General features: G+C 37.9%; 1 protein-coding gene across 10 annotated transcripts in view; it reads left to right on the forward strand.

The window, feature by feature from the left end:
• Nlg-5 (neuroligin 5) overlaps window positions 1–21,978 on the forward strand; it is a 179,443-nt gene that overhangs the window by 147,089 nt on the left and 10,376 nt on the right. For all 10 annotated transcript variants that reach the window (XR_011446789.1, XM_070294438.1, XM_070294566.1 and 7 more), the window contains 4 exons: window positions 5,026–5,323; window positions 8,844–8,996; window positions 10,870–11,070; window positions 21,658–21,850. Coding sequence is in view for 9 of the 10 variants with exons in the window: in XM_070294438.1 (XP_070150539.1) it covers window positions 5,026–5,323; window positions 8,844–8,996; window positions 10,870–11,070; window positions 21,658–21,850 (845 nt within the window). In the remaining variant the exon portion in view is untranslated. The remainder of the gene's footprint in view (window positions 1–5,025; window positions 5,324–8,843; window positions 8,997–10,869; window positions 11,071–21,657; window positions 21,851–21,978) is intronic.

The raw sequence follows: 21,978 nt of genomic DNA on the forward strand, positions 1-21,978 counted from the left end.
CCAGACGCGAAAAATTTGCATCGTAATTTTCACCGCTAATTAACGCGAAACTTCTATCCATTGCTATCGCAATTAAACGCGTACGCGTGCGAATATGCGGAATCGTGTTATTAATTCGCTTCGCTTTAGCTTTAGCGGCACGTCTGTCCTTCACTCACATTGTTGCGCCCGTAATTTATCACCTAACCAAATTTATTTTGCTTGTTATCGTCTCTATGCGTGAAATGATGCCTAATGAATATCGCGCTCGTGAGAAATGTAAACAATCCCTTTAGGATAGCAGTTGTCGCGGAAACGAATGAACGTATGCAAATTGTCGAGCGTACAGTCGCGCGCAAAATGTAAAACGGAAATAATAAATCAGTAAAGCAATATGCAATATTGTATACCATCTTCAAACAAGCACGTAACATGTGTAACGCGTCTATATTTGTACGTTTCTTAATCCCTCGAGGACGACAGACGTATGCATATACGTTTTAAGGTTTTTTTTTTTTTTTTTAAACGGCAAATATATATGTTTTCAATTTTAATTGATGGCATTTGTTCATGTTTTAGGAAGGAAATGCGTGCATTTTTTTCTTAAAATTTAAGATTTTCCAATAATGGAATTAATTTGGTGACTTTAGAGTTCAATTGATAAGAGAAATCATCAATCAAGATGCAATCAATTGAAACCGGAAGAAAAATAAATGCAACAGAATATCCGAAGAGACTTATTGATAGGCATTTCTCTTCTCTTATTCAATCTGAGCCTGGTAAAAAAAGAAAAAAAAATAAACAAAGAAGACGTGTCGTTTCTAGCCAGTCAGTGAGAAAAGAAGAGAAAAGATCAGAATCGAACAGATATGAATGTGATAGAGCGTGATATTGATTTCTGTATAACTGATTTCTTCAAGGAATATTCAATACTTTAACTCGTTTTTAATTAAAACTACGTTTTTTTCGTTAAATAAATACTTTTTATAAATTTTGTAAAAGTTTTTGATTAAAAAAAAACTAGCCGTCCTCAAAGGGTCAAAAACACATGTTACAGACATATATCGAGCATATACATCTAATAAACTTTTTTTTATTAGCGCCGTTGAATTTCTCTCGTGTAGGGTGCACCGCAGATGAGATCGACAGCGCATCGCGCTATCCGCTAACATCCCGCCACGTGTATTCCCATCTACACGTGCGCCGGTAAATACGGGCCATCAATTTTACTCTGTATCTGGGAGAGATATTTCGGAATAGCTTCTCGTCTCGTTATTCCGTCGCTCGCTTCTCTCCGTCCTATTGAAGGGGCAAAAAAGAAAAGGGACGATTTCATTCTTGTCCTCGGGAGCTCCTCAGCTTATCCCGTGGAGATCTTTTGGGAAATTCCGGCGCATCGTTCTTGCTACTTTTAAAAAAGCACAAAATATTTCAAAAGAAACGAGAGAGAGAGAGAAATAATTGTAGCACATATTATGTTTTTTCGTTAAAACAAACCACATGTATAGCACGTGTACTGGATCTTAATTTTTGTACGATTAATTTTTCGGCCAATTTAAAAGAAATTTTTTCATAAACTTTTGCGAGGTCTACCTAAAGCCTATTATTTTTGACAGATCTAATTCTCTCCGAAGTAAATTTCTGCGCGATCGTGCTCGCAGAGTTCGGTACGAAAAAGTTTTTCCACGTTCCGCAAATAATGAGAATTACGATCACGTCTGCGGGCGACTGATTTCGAAATAAAATTTGTTCTATTCGTCGGCAGATTATAATAATTTACCGGCAGAAGGCAGGGACACCGTTATGCAGTCCGTCCACGAATCGTTTCTACCTCCGATCTCGGTCTCACCAAACGCGTCCGAAAGGAGCAGACAGAGAGGCAATAATCCGGCCATAAGTCTCATCCCATCGTACAGATAAGATTATTGCGCGATCATTACTCGAACCGAATAGCATACTCGATTGAAACGTGAGATGGTCCGGTAGAAACGTGACATAAATTGATTTTCGACCTTGATTTCTAAATTAACTCTTGGAGGAGACGATTTATTTTTTTGACACGCGCGCACGTATCTAACTTTTACAAAATTTATAAAAAGTATTTATTTAATAAAAACAAGTGTGGTTGTGATTAAAAATGAGCTCAAGTATGATATTCCTTGAAGCGATCAATTATACAGAAACCAACATTACACTATATATATTTATATCTTAATTGAACTATGAAGTTACCACATTGATTCCATTTTCAGAAAACTCCAAATTTTAAAAGAAAAATGAATGAAAAAAATGAAAAAATGCACCATCTATAGATCAAAGTTAAAAACTATGTTATATACAATACAATATATTTGCTGTTTTTTTTTTGGGGGGGGGGCTCAATACATATATACGTCTGCCGTCTTCAAAGAGTTAAGAGAATAAATTTACAATTAATTTTTTTATCACAGTATGATAAACAAAAATTTTTAATACGCGTGTAAAATATTGTATTATATAACAAGATAAATCTACAATCAGACTCCTCTAGTTATTTTCATTGCATTAAAATACGTAGCACACCAAACAATTACTGTCTAATTTTTTAAAATGTAAAGATATCTCTTATACGGATGCGTGACATTTCATTATTCTAAATTAGTGCGGATACGCTAATATTATTGAAGTAATGAAACGCAACTTCTTTCAAAGATTAGCGCGCGCTTGCATTAATATTCATAAAGAAACATAATTATTCTCATAGAGACACAGACCATCGCAAAATTGAAAAACTCCGAATCAATGCGTGTTTAAGTCGATCAAATTAAATATTTAAATTTTACAAATTTTGATCATACGACTCTCGAAATTTATCGATTCCAGTGTGCGATTAAAGTATTCTGTGCTAAAATAGACTGGGCCTTTGATTGACAAACAGCTATGCCAATGCATCGAGATATATTATGCATCGCTGGAAGCGTCGCGATTATAACGCGTGTACTACATGCGTGTCGGCAAGTGCGAGAGAAATTTTCCGTAAATCCGCGAACGAACCTGATTTCGTTTGTGAAATGATGAGACGAGGAACGATAAAAGGAGGACCCGAGTTAAATAGAGAAACGACTCTCGTACCTACCATGTAACACCATCCTCGCACGCGATTCTTTTCACGGCGTAGCTCTCGTCGGAAACACACGCGCCCGTGTATTTCCATTTTCTTGCGATCTCGCAAAACTCCTCTAACCGCGTGTACCCGTAATAGGAATTTATTTCCAACTACGTGATAGCTCTCGTAAAATAACAAGCTAGGCCATGAACCGGGACGGATGTGCTCGTACATACAAAATTTTTGCAATTCTCTCCCTCTCTCTCTTTCTCGTGCCCAATTCAAATTCATGTATTATTTTATAGACTTTTGGCTGTATAGAAAATATCGCGATGCGTCGATATTTTCGTCTTTATTCATATTTTTATTCACAAAAATCAATTACGATATTACGTCAATCGGAACAAAATTCGCAGACTCGTGAAGCTAAATTAATATTTCATTCCGTGTCATCGCCATCATCCCTCGGGATTTTATGGGAAGTTTCGATAAACGCCGATTGTTATCGGCAGTCTCATGACGCGCATTTAATTTTTAATGCAATTGGAGGTGTCCAATGGAATAGCTCTCATTTTCGCCTCTCTCTCTCTCTCTTTCTCTCTCTCTCATATTCTTAACACCAGTACATTTTTCTCTTTCGACAAAGACGCAATGCCGGTTCGTTAATAGAAATTTGTAATTTTCAGCATGAATCGCAGAATGGTCATTTCAACGAACCTTTCCCAATCGTGCAATTAAAAAGTCGGCGCGCGGCAAACGAGATTTATCGATCCTTTTGACATAATTGCTTTCAAGATGCGATCAAATAACAATTTTCCCCGCTCGGCTATGTCGCGAGATGTAATCGCCCGAGAAAAAATGGTACAATATGGTCAGGGGAAAAATACATAATTAGCTTTAAAAAATCTAATAACATTCCTAATTTTATATAATTATATATAATATCCGAAATTTGACGCGATATAATCTTATTCTTATATAATCTGGTTATACCATATATGAAAACAGATCTAGTCGAACATGATTATATAAAGATAAGATCATCGCGCCAAATTTCATATTTAATTATATATATATAAAATTATATAATTAATATACAATACATTCATAATTAATATATAATCGCATCCATCTTTTCTTATACATTCCCACAGTCTTAAAAGATGGAAATGGTTCTACTTTTTTTTGTTTTTTAATAATAAATATGTGCAACTAAACAAGCGAATTATTATAATTTAGTTTTGCAATTAAATTAAACATTATGCAAGTATTTAGGGATTCTTTTTACAACTCGCATTATTTTTTCTTTTGTCATCTACTTTTTTTTACATTCTGTCTGCCTTTGCGGTTCGATCGTCGCGATGTTTTTATTAAAGAGAATCGGAGCTCGCCCTTTTAACGCAGCGTTTTTTAATCACCGGCCTGTTTAAGGACGGTCGTGTCGGCGGATTCTTTTTTCTCGCCCAAGCCGAGCACATCCTTCGAATCACTCGCGCATCGCGTCTCCACCGCGTGTAGGAGATGAGATGGATATTGGGTGCGGGCAAGAGCTCTCGGCTCTGTCTGTTACCATTGCACTCGGAGATATCTGTATGCACTGAGCGGAAAGTGATATATCGCAGACAGATATTTTAGAAACCACTTGCGCACATAACAAAGAACGACGGAGGAAGGAAAAGAAGAGCTTACCTAAATTTATCAATTTTAAAGTTATCCTTGGACATGGAATCGATAGACCGCGATCTGATACAATGTGAGATGTAATAAAATTGATAAATATATGGTAAATGTCTACATGTAAAGACATAGCCAAGACATTGACAAGACTCGATGAATATCGATGAATATCGAGGGTAATTTTGAAATCGATGCGTACGGCCCCCTAACAGGGGTTAAAACTCATCCCTCCTCTACTCCGGAGATATTAAACTTATTCCCTATTATTCCCTCTCTTATTGCAGGAGTTGAACAGCCGGCACTTGGACCCCGTAGAAGTGTTTCGCGGCATACCTTACGCCGCGTCTCCGGAGGGAGAATTAAGATTCCGTGCTCCGATGTCGCCGATACCTTGGAGCGGCGTCAAATTAGCGGACACCTTTGGCGCGGTGTGCCCGCAAAACTATCCGGACCTCACCAATGACACCGCCGCGCTCCTGCAAATGCCGCATGGGAGATATCAACAGCTAAAAAAGATGATCGTATTCTTGACCAATCAGAGCGAGGACTGCCTCTTTCTCAACCTGTATATACCCGGAAGCGGTAAGAGACTATAATATAGTTAATATATTATAATATTGTATTTAGCGTCAAGTAGAGCCATTGTCGGAAAGCCATTTTAAACGAGACTTTACGGAGATTCACTTTCTCATAATTATTTCTTTTTAACAGAAATCACATTTGGCACGATCATCTCGAGGGTGTAGAATTCCCCCCCCCCCCTTTTGTGAAATTAGGGCCTGGTCGCGCGATAAATTACGTCTTAAAAGGGTCTATGCAAAATTACGTTTCTATTGTCGCCCAAAGTACCTCGCCAGTAACGTAAAGTTCCTCAGTTCTGACAGAGTAAAAGGGGATAATAAGTTTTAATGAAAGTCTTTATTCTTTGGGAAGATAGTGAAGCCACTCTCCACATTGACTTAATGAAAGTTCAACCTTTGCTACCTGCATAAATAATTTATTTTTCGCATCTTATTATCACTCGTTTAAGCGACATAGTTCACGAAGATTGCCATTTGATTATCAATTTCCGACTTATATTTTTGCCTGAGGGAAACTTGTACATTAATGTACGTCCTTTGCGGCGAATAAAGTCTTGAAAAACGTTGTTATAAAAAAAAAATAAATAGCGTTGAATACGGTAGAAGGCGAAATCGTTCGAGCAAGAAAACGAATCGAACCATTTTTCGCTCAAAATTACACGTCCGAGGGATGCGATCGACCGAGATTAATGCAGGACGACTTTAAAAAAAAAAAAAAAAAACGGGGCGAAAAATAACGTATTACCGTCGGGGCCGCGTAAAGTTTCGTGGTCGGCGGTAATTTTGGCTCCCGAAATTCTGGACTACATTATCTATCGGCGTCGACAATTTATGCGTCCGTATTACGTGGCGCGCAAGTTGCTTCCTAAAGTAATTAGTCCTAAAGTAATTAGTACCTTTATGCCGGGTAGTATCAACCCTCGGGAGCAGCCGCACGCGTTACATCACACGTTTACCGCCGCCCGATGTGAAATAAACGCAAATTATATGAGCTACACGAATAACAGAACGCAGTGCAAAGATTATGCAAAGACAGGTGATCCTCGATCGAATGTTTAAATATATATATATATATATATATATATATATATTAAAAGCGCGATTAACAATGGCCATAAGAGAACCGTTTGAAAAGACGACGTAATTAACAAAGATCCATTTCGCAGCGTCATATCGACTTCGTCTACTTATCAAGACGATCGTTACTAATTGGACGAGTTTTACGGATAATCAAAATAACTGTGCGAGAGACGATTGAATCGCTAACTACGATGATTGCAAACGTAATTTGGTTACGCGAAAGCATCCCTCTCGTAATGGTTTAGGATGATGTTTCCCGGAAGCAGGTAATCCAAAGTGGCACAAATCGTATAACAGACGGGTATTAATTAATTGCGGCGATAAACGCGAATCCGCCAATAGTTTGTTAGTCACTTGAAATGATTATTAATGAAATAGGACTTTTCCGAAAATCGGCAATAATGATACGCGTATAAATATTAAATATTAATTTTTAATTCTAATTAGAGATTCAGTATCTCCCCCCCCCCCCACTATCCCCAACAAAGTGTCTTCTTTTATTTAAGAAAATAAAAATTTTTTGGTCCATTAATTTTCAAGACATCCGTCACACTAATTTCGAAAAGAACAGTGTTTTGAAAAGAACGCTCAAGTTTTGCAGGCCTATTTGAAAACCTATACGTTATCTTATTCAAAGTCTTATAACTTCGTTAATTTTGCGAATTTTTCAATAAAATTTAAAAGACATTCTCCAAACATCATACTTTCGGAAACTGTAAAAAGACGATCAATCTTTTGATCCGCTAAATTAGATTAAGCCCTAAATTTTATTGCATAATGAAAAGAAGATGCGCCAAAAGATTCACGAAAATTCGGACTCTCGAAACGCGCACAAATTTAAAAAAAAAAAAAAAAATCTTACAACGGTACAGCCTTATTAAAATTTTTGCTTTAATTTCTATCTTCATTCCGGCGTTTATATACGCGACATTCTCGGCGCATAAAATTTTACATCCGCCGTAAAAGGCGAGCGTATGAAAGAGGGTCTGTCTGTTTTATTCGAAGCGATTTCCAAACGTATCGAGCGTTCGCGACGGTTAAATTCCCGCACGGCCGTGCACCAAAATGCATCTCGAACGTATCCGTGATAAGCCTCCTTTTACGCCCGCGCGAAGGGGGAGATCTCGCGCGACTTCGCACGTGAATACGAAATTCGCAACGCGAATCGATCGAGTCTGCGAGCGAACAGAGTCACTTAATAAAAGCACGTCGTCTCGCATCCATTTCCATCGGGAAGCAAAGGATTAATACCTTTGACACGCGATGCGATGGTTTTTCTGCGATTCTGATGCCATTTACCGATCATGATCCGAGAAATCTCGGAGATTGGATTATTAGCGCGGATTAATCGCAATTAGTCGGCAAATAAGAGAAATGACTAATTGATTGCAGAGGGGACGATGTTATTTTGTATATATGAAGTGTGTAAAAAAATATTCAAGATTCAAAAATGAATTTAAAATTGAAACATTAGGAATATTATGGAACAAAGTTTAGTGCCCAATCTATATTAGAGGATAAAAAAAAAATAAATCTTTTTTTACATTTTTTGAAAGTATAAATTCGCATAATTATCGGAGTTATAAGACTTTGAATAGAATAATACACGGGTCTTTAATTGGATCTGCAAAACTTTAAAAGCGTTTCTCTCAAAATACTGTTTTCAAAATTAGTGTGATCGATATCTTGAAAACTAACGGATCAAATAACATCAATTCTCTTAAATAAGAAAGAATACTTTTCGGGGGGGATACTAAGAATCTTTAATTAGAATTTAATAAAAAAAAAAAGAATTTTAAAAATTAATATTTAATATTTCTTCGATTTTCAAGGAGTGAAAAAATTTCAGCAAAATAGAAATATTTAATTTTAAAATTACACTTTTTATTATTTTTTAATTTTCTCTAATGAAATTAGATATATCCCACAGTAAATATCCTACAGAATAAGTTACTAGAATAAGTTTATTCATTTCAGACAATTACACGAGGAGCAGCATGTTATTTTTTAACACGCTACGCGCAGGGGCTCGTATTGACAAAAAAAAAAAAAGCTAAATATCCAAGATTTTAAAATATGATTTACTTTTTAAACGTCAATAAAAACATATGTAAAACGTCAAAAAAAAAATCCTAAAACTTATCGATTTTTCATATCGCTCGAGTAGACTGGGCCCTTAATAAATATATGCAGAGAAATATATAGGGGAATTATTTATATATAAAACGATACAGACTCGCTAAACGAAATCTCCGCTGTTCCATGTCCCGCGGCTCTCTCGAGGAATAAAGCGGGGAAAACATAATGCTACGTAAGCGATAATGTCGCGCGGTATTACGAGAAAGCTGGATCTGTCAATGGGAGGTTTATACGGATAAGAGGTTTATTCTCGGAAGAAAATGGAAGATTGCTGCGACAGAGCATTACGCTGTTGCTTTCAGGATCTCGAGGACTGGAGGCGCCGTACGCGGTGATGGTTTACGTACACGGTGAGAGTTTCGAATGGGGATCGGGTAACATGTACGACGGATCGGTCTTGGCGAGCGCCGGCCACGTCATAGTGATCACACTCAATTATCGTCTCGGCATCTTAGGTACGTGCTATCCTATAATTAATAAGCTCCTGCACGATCTTGAAATCATTTTCATTAAGTTGCGGACGCAACATTCCACGAGCGCGGAATAAACGAGGAAATGTCTAGTAGTGTATGTGGTTTTTATTATTGTGTTGAAATATCTCAATTTTTATGTAATCATTCCCCATAATTTCTCTAATTTATATATTTTTAATTTTCAATTATTCATTCAGAATTTGCTAATTTCAAGAGCTTTATACGTTATCTCATAATTGATTCGTAGAAAAACTTTCGTGTATGTACGTATGTATGTACGTGAGGTATTTCAGGATTAAACATCTCAGCTTAAAATATGAATTTTCGCATTTTGAAATAAATGAGAAAGATCCTTTAGGGATATGCTGGCGCGCAAACGCCTTCTTTGAGAAATATTAACATTTAATTATTTTGAATATAGAATTTTATGATATTATTATCAGATTATATTAAATAAACAGTGCAACAGTTCAACTATTTTATATTACTAGAAAATATAAAAATTTTGATATTATTGTAAATTTTGTTCCATACGATGACACTTTGAAAACTATTGAACAAATAGAAATATTTGTCAATGATATATCGATGATATTTGTGTACAGTTTTTGTAATATTCACAGTTCCGGAGATAATTTCGTATTAGTAGAATAACTGTACAATAATTTTACTTATCATTCCTAGCCGTCATTTTAAATGTCAATATTTGTTGAATAAAGCATTTGCGAGAGCATACCTGTGAAGGAAGTTTCTTACTTAAAGTTCTAAATTCATATTTTAAGTAAGGATGTTCAATCCTGGTTAAAATACCTTGTATATAATAATATTTAAATATCCAATTACGCTCCTCCATAAAGATTCCACCCTTGCGTCTCTGTAAAACGGTCTCGCCCGCTTATTACGATTCGCACTTTCCCGGGAAGTAAGTTCGTATATCATTAACTATCTAGCTGTACGTGGAAATATAGAGAGACGTAGCCTGCGGGAAAACCACTTACACATACTTAATCATCAATATTGATATTTCCAAGACTTACGAATGCATCTCTGCCATCGCGTTACGAACATAGCAAAGTCCGAAAATGTCAATTACATCTACGAACATTTGCACGTTTCGCTTAACTATCGCGACTGTCGGAAAAACGTTAAATCGAATCTTCGCGTCCGATATGTATACTAAAAATCAAATTGTTTTCATCTAAATAAATATATTTTATCAATATTATTTTTTTCTTACTTTAATAAATAAGTAAATAAACATGTTACGTTATATGAAATAAATTATTAGTTGCGTATAAAAATTTTTTAAAATACATTACTTATAATTTTAATATAAAAAAATATTTATTTGAAAATAAAAAATTATTTATCATAATAAAGGAAACCTGTGTTTTTTAAGCGAGCAAAAATTTAAAAAATATTCTTTTAAAGGAAGTTATTTAGTATAATAAAGATAAAAAATATAATTTCTTTTTTTCTTTTATTTGCAAATAGAAGCATACTTTGCTTTTATTTTATATATTTTACTAATTCAAATATATTTGTTGCTTGATTGAACGAACAAATTCCTCTTTACAATTATTTAAATACATAATTTTTTAAAAAAATTTGATAACACTCGAATTTGCGAATGAGATTCGATCACACGTGCGCGCGGAAAATGTTGCGAGAGAATGAACAAAAAAAGAAAAAAATGTAATAAAACGAGAGAGAGAGAGAGAGAGAGAGAGAGAGAGAGAGAGAGAGAGAGAGAGAGAGAGAGAGAGAGAGAAATGGAGAGGGGAAGTAGGAAGGCTATTATTCGACGTTAATCCCGTGAGAATGTTGAATCGCAAACAGTTTGGCGTTTTTCCAGGATTCTTGAGGAGTCGTCCTTTCACCAACAGGACGAACGGATCTGGCGGGAATTTGGCTTTAAAGGACATCACGATGGGACTACACTGGGTGCGTGAGAACATCGGCGCTTTTGGCGGCGATCCAACGCGAATAACTCTGATGGGCCATGACACTGGAGCGGCGTTAGTGAATCTGTTATTGCTCGCTCCTTACAGCAAAGGTAGGGGAAAAATGTTTACACACAACGCGATTAGTATCAATCTTGGTAAATCTTGCCATTAACTTACATCTCGCGAGAGAGAAAGAGAGAATCACTTTCCTTTCGATATACATATACTGTAGACGGTGCACTCCTAAGTAATACACGCTTTAAATTATGTGACACTCTCTCTTTTGGTTTCTGAAATATATTATTTTGAAATATCGCGATATTTTTATATTGTGCATTTATACTTTTTTGTTTAAATTGGCTTAATGGTTTAAATTGGTTATTATGTCGCTGTTAATACGATTCATCGCTTCACGATTACTGTTTAGTTTTGCTAAAATTTTCGAAATAAATGCAGCTTTACGAATTTCTAGCCATTATTGCAGATAAAGATAAACTTATTGATTATTTACTTCAACATTGTGTTTTACGTGATTTATTGTAAAGTGAACGTGTTAGTGGGGAAGAAACTCTTCTCGGTTTTTTTTTTTTTTTCGGAATGGAGGTGCAGGGGGAGGGACAAGGAAAAATAAAACTATAAAATACATTAGAATTTGTCGTACAAAACAAAGTTTGAAATAAATAAAATTGATATATTTGCATATTTAAATATATAAGTGATTATTTAAAAATGAATAGCTTAATAAAATAATGCTTATAATAATGATGAAAATTTTTTTAAATGATCTTCTGAGAATATATGCCAAAGTTAAGATTATTGGGATTAAATCATTTTTACTAAAATCGTAAAAATCTTATTTTTACGATATTTTAAAGTCACATATCTCAGGAACGAAAAGAAAGAGTGTCCCATAATTCAAAGCGTACATTATTTAGGAATGCACCCTCTACAATATTACAATATATCAAGAGGAAAGAGCGATCCGTGAAGTGTAAGTTAATGTCTAGATTTACTTCAATCTTTCGATCTCGCGCAAATGCTCCCGTGGGTTGCATCTGAAATGACGAATTTCAAAAGTTTCAATTTTGGGAATGGAACTTGTATGTAAGAGAAAATCTTCCGATAACGAGAAGGAAAGAAGATGCGTAAAATAATGAAAGTTTGTGCGCTTACAAACGATTTATGCATTTTGAATAAGAGCGTTTGTATCTTTCGCATCTCTCGTTCAATCTCAACCGATCGATGGGTACCTTTGCAAGGGTATATTGCGCTCGTCCCTTTCAATGCGCTATCAAATGTCCCCATTGACAGCTTAATGCCATCATTGTGCCAGGCACAACAGTTTATCGGTCATTCTCGTTCCCGCGATGGACTGTTGTAATATAAAATAAATCAATTTGATCGCGATATAAACGCGATATAAACGCTGAGTGTTGAAGGTAGAGAAAATATTTGCTTGTCGAAGTTGATCCAATATTTACGCAACGCCGTTAACGTATTAATGACGCTGTTGTTTACAACAAAAGAGAGAAAGGGAAGGAGCTCGGTGAAAAATGAGACGGCGGAAAAAATATATAGAAAATTCGACGTAATCGAACGGGAAGTTACACGATTAAAAGTCTGATAGATTTTGTTTCGTTATTCGTCGATGATTTCGCCAAAAACTTTATTTCGCCCGGCGGTCCAGGTAGAAGCCTGAAGACATAGAACCTCCGATAGATTAATTGTCCGGAGATTAGTTGGCAAGGATCTCTCATGTGGAGGAGACAACCAAAGGGTCGGTCCTCTCAAAAAAACATCACCCATTGATCCGTGCTCGGGATGACAAATTGCAGGACTCTATTTTATTCGATAAAGGGAGGAAATAAGAGAGAGAGAGAGAGAGAGAAACCTTTTCTTTTTTCCTTTTTATTATCGTCGGACAACACCGGACTGGAATTGAATGCTCTCCCCAGCTTCAGATGGTGCGAATCTCCCCGCAGAAGCTACTCAGGCAAGGGACCCGGATGCAATTACGCAATAATAAAAATGCATGGTCCACGGGACGCGCGCGTCGTTTGCAGCGGAGAACAAAAGCAAGACGCTAAAAGCGTCGTAAATACATCGCTCGACGATAGATTCACGCAAACGCGATTACGACGTGATATAGTTGGACGCTAATTTTGCGCCAATCAGGAAAATTACGATTAACGTGCCGGCAGTTGCGCAATTATTCCGATATTCATATTCTTCGCATATGAACGACGGTCCAAGTTTATTCAGGAATTTTGGCATGCGTGATATTGTTTGCTTCATATATTTTGTAGCTGCAATAATATATAATATTTTAGAGAAAATCAGCCGCAGCGATATTTTATATTTTGTGTGTGTGTACTGGTTAAATCAGAAGAAATACCTGTTATCTTACTCTCTGTGTTTTTTAAAAATTGAATTAATGAAAATGTCTCTTCCCCTCACCCCTCTCAGATGAAAGTAGCGACACAAGATTTTTCTCAAGATAAATAAGTAAGTCGGCAAAAACACTCGCACATTTTGCTCCTCCGTCTTCTATTTCATTTATAATAGAGGAATTTTATTAAAAAATCAATAATAGTGGTATTTGCAAGATGTCTTTTAAAGCTCTTTCTTTTGAAAAACCATCGCATCAACACACACATAGGTGAAATGAAACAGATATATATTTAGTATTTAAATTCATAATTATATACATATAATACTTCTTTTACTCTTAAATCTTGTGATAAACCAACAAAAAATGAGCAAGACTCTGAGTCAAAAATCCAGATATTTTTTTCACAAAACATACGGCTAGAAATTTATGTCATATATAATATTTATAAATATAAGACGCATTTTTTTAATAGCTCTGAATAAGTAATTAGTAATTAATTTTTTCAATGAATTTGCTATACTTTTAATTGAGACCGTGAGTGACTTTCATTGCTTTTCAATGATAATACACTGATTCCATTTAAGAGGATGCATGCTGGATTTTTATTATAAAAATGATTGCTTTATTTATAGAGGAAATTATAACACATTTTACGTAAGTATAAGTTAAAAATGAACTTTTTACAAAAAGCACTGCGGTGTTCCTTTCGTGAGAAACTTTTCAACTCTCGAGCTCCCGAAAGTGTCATCATCAATCGTACATCCGTACGAGTAGGAAAAGCCGAAAGCGTAAATAGTCGCTCAGACAGGCGGAACGAACACTAAGAAGAGGACATGAAAGACAAGCGGCAACAGGAAGACAGACAGAGAAACAAAGAAACAGAGAGAGAGAGAGAGAGAGAGAGAGAGAGAGAGAGAGAGAGAGAGAGAGAGTTCCTTTCGAGGTAGCGGTCGACCGGATCTACTCCACCGTCTGGCCATTTCCCGGGCCTCCGGTTGTACCGGAAACAGCGCAAATAGTTTACATCTCGAGAGGAGAGCATCGCTCTTCTCGTTTGTACATTCCTTCCACGCTCGAGGCCCGGCTTCGGCGAGAAGGGAGAAGGCGAAAAAGCCGAAATCGCTTTTCTTCGGTGCTCGTCCCGGACGGGGTCGGTCGGTTTTTCCCACTTTCCGCACTTTCCGCTCCTTCGATTCCGACATCGGCGCCGTCAGTGGTTTCGGCGAGACCAGGTGCGGTTCTCTGTTTCTTGCCGCTGGTCAGAGATTGCAGTAGATGGCAGGATGCTCTCTCTTCCTCTATAGCGGAACAGGAAACGCGCAGGGAACAGACAAAGTTACGCGCGAAGCGGCAACGAAAATACATCGAGCTTTAATTTGTACGCTGAAAAAAATGTACCAAGTCCAAGAAATGTTCAGAGGATTGAGATATGAATCGTTGGGAAGACTTCCTAAAGAGAGATTTATTATTTTATTTTAGTCCGCGATAATTGGACGACATTGGTTTCTTTGACAGATGTCAAAGAACCAGTTGTTTTGTAGTCACTTAATATTGTAACGGAATACCATTTGGTCGTTCGAGATGCAAGTCTATGCAAAGTTAACAGGGAGACCTTGCTGGAAAATTCCCTATGCATCGTTTAAACGTGACGCTGGACTTTTATAATAAAATCTTGGATTAAGTCGCGCGATGAAATCTCGAGAGATTTGAATATCGACACGCATCGAACTCTATCGATTTTTCGCAGCATCCACGATGCGCAATCCGCTTTTTATCGGCGCATTGTTTCATTGTGTTCCCGATGCGATTACGCGGAGCGAATAACGACTAATGACTTTGTCTGACGTTGCGTAAAAAGTTGCAAAACGATTGGTTTGGTTCTCATCGATAACTAGCCGTCGACGAAACGATTGCTCTTCCGCTGCTGTCTGCCTCCGGCGGCGGGATGTCCGATGATAAATGAAGACTCTCCCTCTCTACCTCTCTCCTCCCAGCCGGACTCCCATCGAAGACATAAACGTTTCGTATTACATCGATCTCTCCTGTAATTCTAAAAGTCACTTTTTCCGCCTCTCCCACGGGTGATCGGGGCGCGGTTTCTCCACCACCGCCTATCTTTCTCAATCCCGAGAAGACTGTCGACGTTACGTATCATCGCCCAAGAAAAGACAAGAGGAATAAGCTCCTTATGGCGCGGGGAGACAGTCTCGATTTATCGCTTTCCCCCTACTGTAATTTTTTATGAGCGGAGACCCGGGTGTGCAACACACCTGGAAATGTCTTCTTTTTCTGCTCTCTCTCTCTCTTCCCCCTCCTCCTCTCTCCCTTCCCTCTCTCTTTCTCTCACACGCGAATGTCGTGTGTATCTGCGTGTATGTATGGATCCTTCAATTTTTGGATCGAGATAGCACTTCTTCCGGAGCTTTCTCTCTCTCTCTCTCTCTCTCTCATCTCACTTCTTCGTTCCTCCGACAGTTTCACGACTCTCACGGAGCAGAAATACGAGCGATTGGCTTCGCGAGTAATCAGTGGAGCAACCGAGTGTGATTCCTGGCAATTGTCTGATTCGCTGCACCTCGACATATATAAGACCCGCCTCGACGGGCTATTTCACGGCAACTCGAGCGTCGCCAACGTTTTCGATTATATTTGTACGAAAGAGTGAGAGATGTGCGCCCGCGTTCCTGATAAAATATTTTATTTCCCCAAAAATATGGGCGCGCGCGCGAAAATGAATGAATTCCAAGTTTCAGTGAAACGACAGATGGAGTGTACATAAAAAATATTTAAATAAAATTCTAGATAACTTTTAAATAAATAAATTATTATCGATTCGATAAATTATTTAATTCTTTGTCAATTCCTTTGCGGAATAATCTTCAATTCTTTTTTTTTTTTTTTTTTTTTTTTTTTATTAAACGCGTACGTCAACGTTTCGAGAATTAATTATGAGATATTTTATGAAAATTTATTATGATTAGAAATGTGTTGTAGAGCCAGTAGAGCTTTCCGTATTTCCCCGAGGGAAATAGCGCGCGGAGAGGAGAAAACCAAACGCCATGCAATACGACGCATAACAATAAGTCATAAAAGTAGCTTCCAAATAGCGTTTCCACCTCCGCGTCTTCCGTTTCACACGGCGCGTAGATATATCCCTTCGCTCTATTTTGCAGTTCGTTACCGATAAAAATAACCGGGGGGAAAAACGCCACAGTGACGTTATAAAAAAAAAAGGGAGGGACCATTTCCCGGATTTTCGAGAACCACGTCGTTATTGATCCACGTACAATCGCCGGATGCGGAATTGCTTTCGGTGTGTTACTTTATCATCTCTACGAGCAGCGAAATCGTTTTTTGATAGGCTGCTATCAAGGCCACAAAATTTCACCGTAATACAATACTATTAAACGATTTTCCCAGCAAGTTACTAAGTTATTAATCGACACAATATCGATGCAATAGTTTTCTATTATGCAATCTATTTCTTTCCAGATTCTGATGGAAACAATTATTTATCAGAAAAAGATTAAAGAAGAAAAAGATAAGAATTTATAATAAAGAATAAAATTTATTCGTGCCTAAAGTATCGCGCAATCTTCTCTTTAATACGACGAGAGTTTCAGCTGTTACGTATTCAAGCCTGATTCAATCGGTATAGCACTCCCTAAGGTCCGTACGTGTTTATAGAATTTTCACGAGACGCACGAAATAATTTACATGCGGAATGCCAGTTGAAGCGTCACGGCAAGTCGTAAGAGAATCGTGAGAATATGTTCTGGACGAGGACGATTCTGAACGAGGTGGCAAAGGACATTCCGTTTCGCAGGAACCTGTTCGTGAAAGCGTGAACGAAGAAAATAAATTAAAACTGCCATATCGCGCCGCTTCCTTTCAAAGTATATGATTTGTGTTCCATCCAAATAAAATTCTTTTTGGATCGGGTGAAAATTTATATCGCGTCTACAAAAATTTCTCTCTCTCTCTCTCTTTATCTCTCTCTATCTCTCTGATATGATCAAAAACATTTTTTTTTTTTTCTTAGGAAAAATTAAATATTTTTATCTTTTCTCTAAATAATAACTTTTTATTTCAAACCTATGATGCTTAGTAAATGTTCTATAGTGTATATTCTGTAATGTGTAATATTTTTTCTGTAAAGAGTATATTGTGTCGATAACTATACGCGAGTATTGCGTGACTTGTATACAACGGATGAACGGCCAATTTTTTCAACTCCGATTAAATATTAGGGAAGAAAAAAACGCGCCAGTCACGAACAAATATGTCTTTTAGTTCGATATTTTTTATCCCATTTCACGAACGCTGGAAAATTAAACCTTTAAAAAATATTAAATAAAATTTACTCGCGTTTATATATCTTCGAGCTCTATTTCGTGTGGCGGTATTTCGCACAAAACTCGCTCTCGCTTGTAATCGAAAAAAACGCTCATGTGTGTGTGTATATGTGAACTAAATCAAATCCATTTTTTTTATAAAAATGAGCGAAACGTACTCGTTTGTATTTTGGAGGATATTGTCTTTGGCAGATAGATCAGAAAAATTTTACGTCCAACTGGATTTCGGCCCCCTTCTTTTCGATAGAATTTTCCTAAAATTCCGATGAGAGAGACCCGAGATGTGGGCGGATAAAACCCGAGAAAAATCCGAATTAAAGTCATGAGTAGGTAACGAGCGGGTGACCGAGCGTGTACATGTACATTATAGGCCATTGAGAGGTCTCGATTGGTCATCGGTGTGGTATTCCGCGTTTCTGAACGACGATCAGAGCTAGCCAGCCAGCAGGCCAACCGACCGCTCGATGCCCAGCGTTCGTTCGGTCCCGGGAAAATCTATTCCCGGACGTAAGCCAGCCTGATTACCGCTATCACGCGCCGTTGTTTCTTGTTTGCCTTTAATCTTTCGCCGCTTCGCTAACGAAAAGTATACAATTTCCGCCCTTCTCGTTTTTCCGCTCTTGTTGTTTCGTCGCGCTTGTTAAGAGAAGCCCGTCGTTATTCTCCTTATCGAGAATTTTGCCGTCAATTTTCCGTGATCCTCGTCCTCCTCAGCCGGACGTTGCCGAGATTGAGTCGATGATCGTGATGAGAAATTATAAAGAAGATGGAATGAAAAGCGTCAGATGAATCTCGACCCTCGATACCGCTGCTGAAATTTCATAGACGCGACACAACATCCGCGTATCGTGGACGTGACATTGGAGAAATTATGGCAGTTAGCTGGCGGAACGAGGACTAGTTGCGAAACGACGGGGCCGGGAAAGGTGAGGAGGGGTGGAGGGGAGGAGAAGGGTAAACCGGCACCCTAGGTGAAATATCGCGGTTTAACGTGACAGTTTAAGGGCGTTAAGCTTGGCGACGCTAATGCCCTGCACCTGGAATAGAAGGCGCGCTGGCCACTGAACATCCGCGACACTCGTAAAATCGGCGATTCGTATTTTTTCTGTAACATTTATTAATACGCGTTTCTTCAAAGTACAAACTGTGCGTAATAATCTCACGCCGGATTTGGTGAAAAATGACATAAATCGCAAAGCGGAAGACACTAGGAAGAGAGGAGGTGGATATCTGATGCTAATTTAAAAATTATGTGTATATACTCTTCCTATTTCTCGGGGATTTATATAACGAAGAAGATGGGCTAGATGGGCACTGATGTAAGAGAAACCGAAACCACTCTCTCTATCAGGAATATCGGTAACGCGTCGTTTATCGCATTAGCGTGTAATGGCCGTCGTGATCCGTAATACTGAGAGATTTATTCTATTGAAGCGAATAAATCGAATCTTTCGTTGTCACGATTTCCTACACGAACGTGTCTCGCCAGAAATGAAGGAAGAGAACGATGTCTATCATCAGCGGCACGATATGCCCGATCGACGACGAAATGAACGTTCCGTATCGTATCTGGTACGATGGGGAACCAATGCTCGGGGTAATTGGCCCAGTATCATCCGCTATGAGTTATAAAAAAGCGATTGGCGTTGAGACACAGATATTTCGTCGGTAGTTTATAGGGCTAGCATTGAATAATAACAATTCAACTGTCGAGAATCAATGTATGTCTATGGTATATTAATACGACTTTTTTCATTTAAAATTATCTACACACACTGTTGGAAAATTTAGCTTAAATTTAATACACCCGTATATGGCACTTCTTCCAAACGGTCTACACAAATTTTTGTGTTAATTTAACATAATATGGATATATGACGATATAAAGATGTTAAATGACGACATATACTATGTTAGTATTATTTTAAATTGAATGCGAACTTTATAATGATTTGAAATAAATTTTGTGTAAAATCTCAACATATTTTTAAGGATAAAATTAATTTGGAAAAATGTTATTGACGGTCTGTAACCACTTTCACTTCTATTGTAAAATAAAATCTACATTTCTTTCTGTAAAATTTAACAGATAAATCCTGTCACTAATAATACGAAACATTTATTGTATAAAATTAAAAATATATGAACATTGTGTTATTTTTACACTTTTTTTCAATTGTTTTAATAACGTTTACATTAACGTTTGAGTTAAATTAACCTAACACGACAGCAATATGTTAAATTAACACATGAATGTATTAAATATTTAATAAAAAAATTTTCACCGTTATATTTTAAAAAGAAAAGGCAAATTGTCCAACAGTGCAGGATCTATATATTGATGAGATATTTGTATTTTCTTGCGGTTTATCCTGTATATACGGATAGTATTACATATAGCGGAACATTGGCAACCCTCCAGAGATAAGATGGATCGTGCATCAGGCGGCATATCAGGTTCTTAATAATAATGGCGATAAAGCAGCCAAAAGGGGCACCCTCGGGTCATTCCGTAACCACGCGCCCGACGCGCCCGACGCGAATGCATCGCCGCACTGGAAATGAAACTGTGTGGCCATATGACACGACGACGTTAAATCCGTCCCCTTTTCTCTTCTCCTCTCTCGGGTCACCGTTCCCTTCTTTCGCGACTTCTTTTTCAGTTTTACGGCTCGTTTGGCAGCAGAATCGCCGTGTTAAACGCATCCGCGGATTCGCTGTTTCGGAATAACGTCGCGCCAGCCGTCGACTTAATGTAATGAGGTGATGTTACCTAAGTATGCATATATTGTTGGCAGAGAAACTTCCTCGTGTGCTCTCCATGAATATAAATATAGAGAAATAATAATATTCCGTCTATTCGGTAAATATATTTTCGAGGAAGAATTTTTCACAATTTTTCATTATTAAAGAAGGAATTTTTTCGTTTTACAAAATTGGAGTCACGGGCTCGATATGACGGGCGCTTTAGAACAGGAAATATGTCGGACAGCTTAATAATCTTCGTTCGTTTGACGGGGGGATTTTTTTTTTCCCTCCATAACTATGGATATATAATAAAAACGTGCCAGTCAGAAAAATAGATACCGATCAACGCGCACTGGCGTTGCTCGAATATTACTTTAGAGAAATTAAACGTACGGGATATACAATATATGTAGGTAGGGAGAAGGGAGACCTAGAAGGGAGTGTATATAAAATATTTGTACCACGTATCAACGATACACGAATGTGTTTATGTTGGACACATATCGGCTAATATTTCTCTCCTCTTGCCGCAGGATGAGCACGATGTTTGCATTCGAAACAGCGATTTTCATAAAGAAACCGGTGACGGTTCGATAAACGATTTTAGCGTTATAGCGTAAATGTTTACCGGCGAATATATGATTTTCCGGTTTTCGAAAACCGGAGCGCGATATTATATACGCCGCACGAAAACAACCTTTCGTTTCGCGCTGCGTCATAAAATGCAGCTCATTAAAGCGAGATTAATTAGGTTCCGCAATATCCTTTTTAATTAGCATGAATTTTCCATAGAGAGGCGTGTGATTTTCCAACGTTATACGAGCGATTGTCAAAACATCGGCGTACCATGTACACATTGCGCACGAGGAAATTTTTAGGAAATTTCTTTTCACCGACAATGGGACGTTGTCTCCCCTATAATTTACCTCGCGGTAACAGTTTTTCGATCGTCCGTTAATCGCGCGCGGGAAAATGATCCTCGGACGCGATCATATTTACGTTTCTGCCTCTAATTATCCAGGACGAGGATAATAACCGCTCGTTCGGGGCAGAGCTCCTGTCGGGAGCTCACCGCGCTTCCGCTCGATCGACCGGAAACCGGCGATATCCCGCCGTATTTCGATGCGTGTGTCATGTGAGTTTGGCGCCGCAAAGGGATCCCGCGAGTCCTGTGAACGTCAACCGTCTGTTTCTCTGCGCAGGATTATTTCACCGTGTCGTCTTGTCCAGCGGCTCGGCTCTAAGTCCCTGGGCCTCGGTACACGATCCGAACGATCTCAGGATAAAGATCGGCGAGCAGATGGGCTGCTCGACCAAGGAGGACGATGACATAGCCGATTGCTTACGGGGAGTACCGTTGAAGACTCTTCTGGACATGCAACTTCCCGAAATCAGGTGAGTCGGCGACGAGACAAGCGAGGAGAATAATTCCACCTCGGACGAATATAATTTTTTATCCGATCGCGGGGGAAATTAAAGTAATAAAATATGTATTTCGAAATTGATACAGATGGAAGGAATTG

This window comes from Polyergus mexicanus, unplaced genomic scaffold, assembly GCF_030449975.1.
Source record: "Polyergus mexicanus isolate NDT 795.1 unplaced genomic scaffold, iyPolMexi1.0 SCAF_1, whole genome shotgun sequence".
NCBI lineage: Eukaryota > Metazoa > Arthropoda > Insecta > Hymenoptera > Formicidae > Polyergus > Polyergus mexicanus.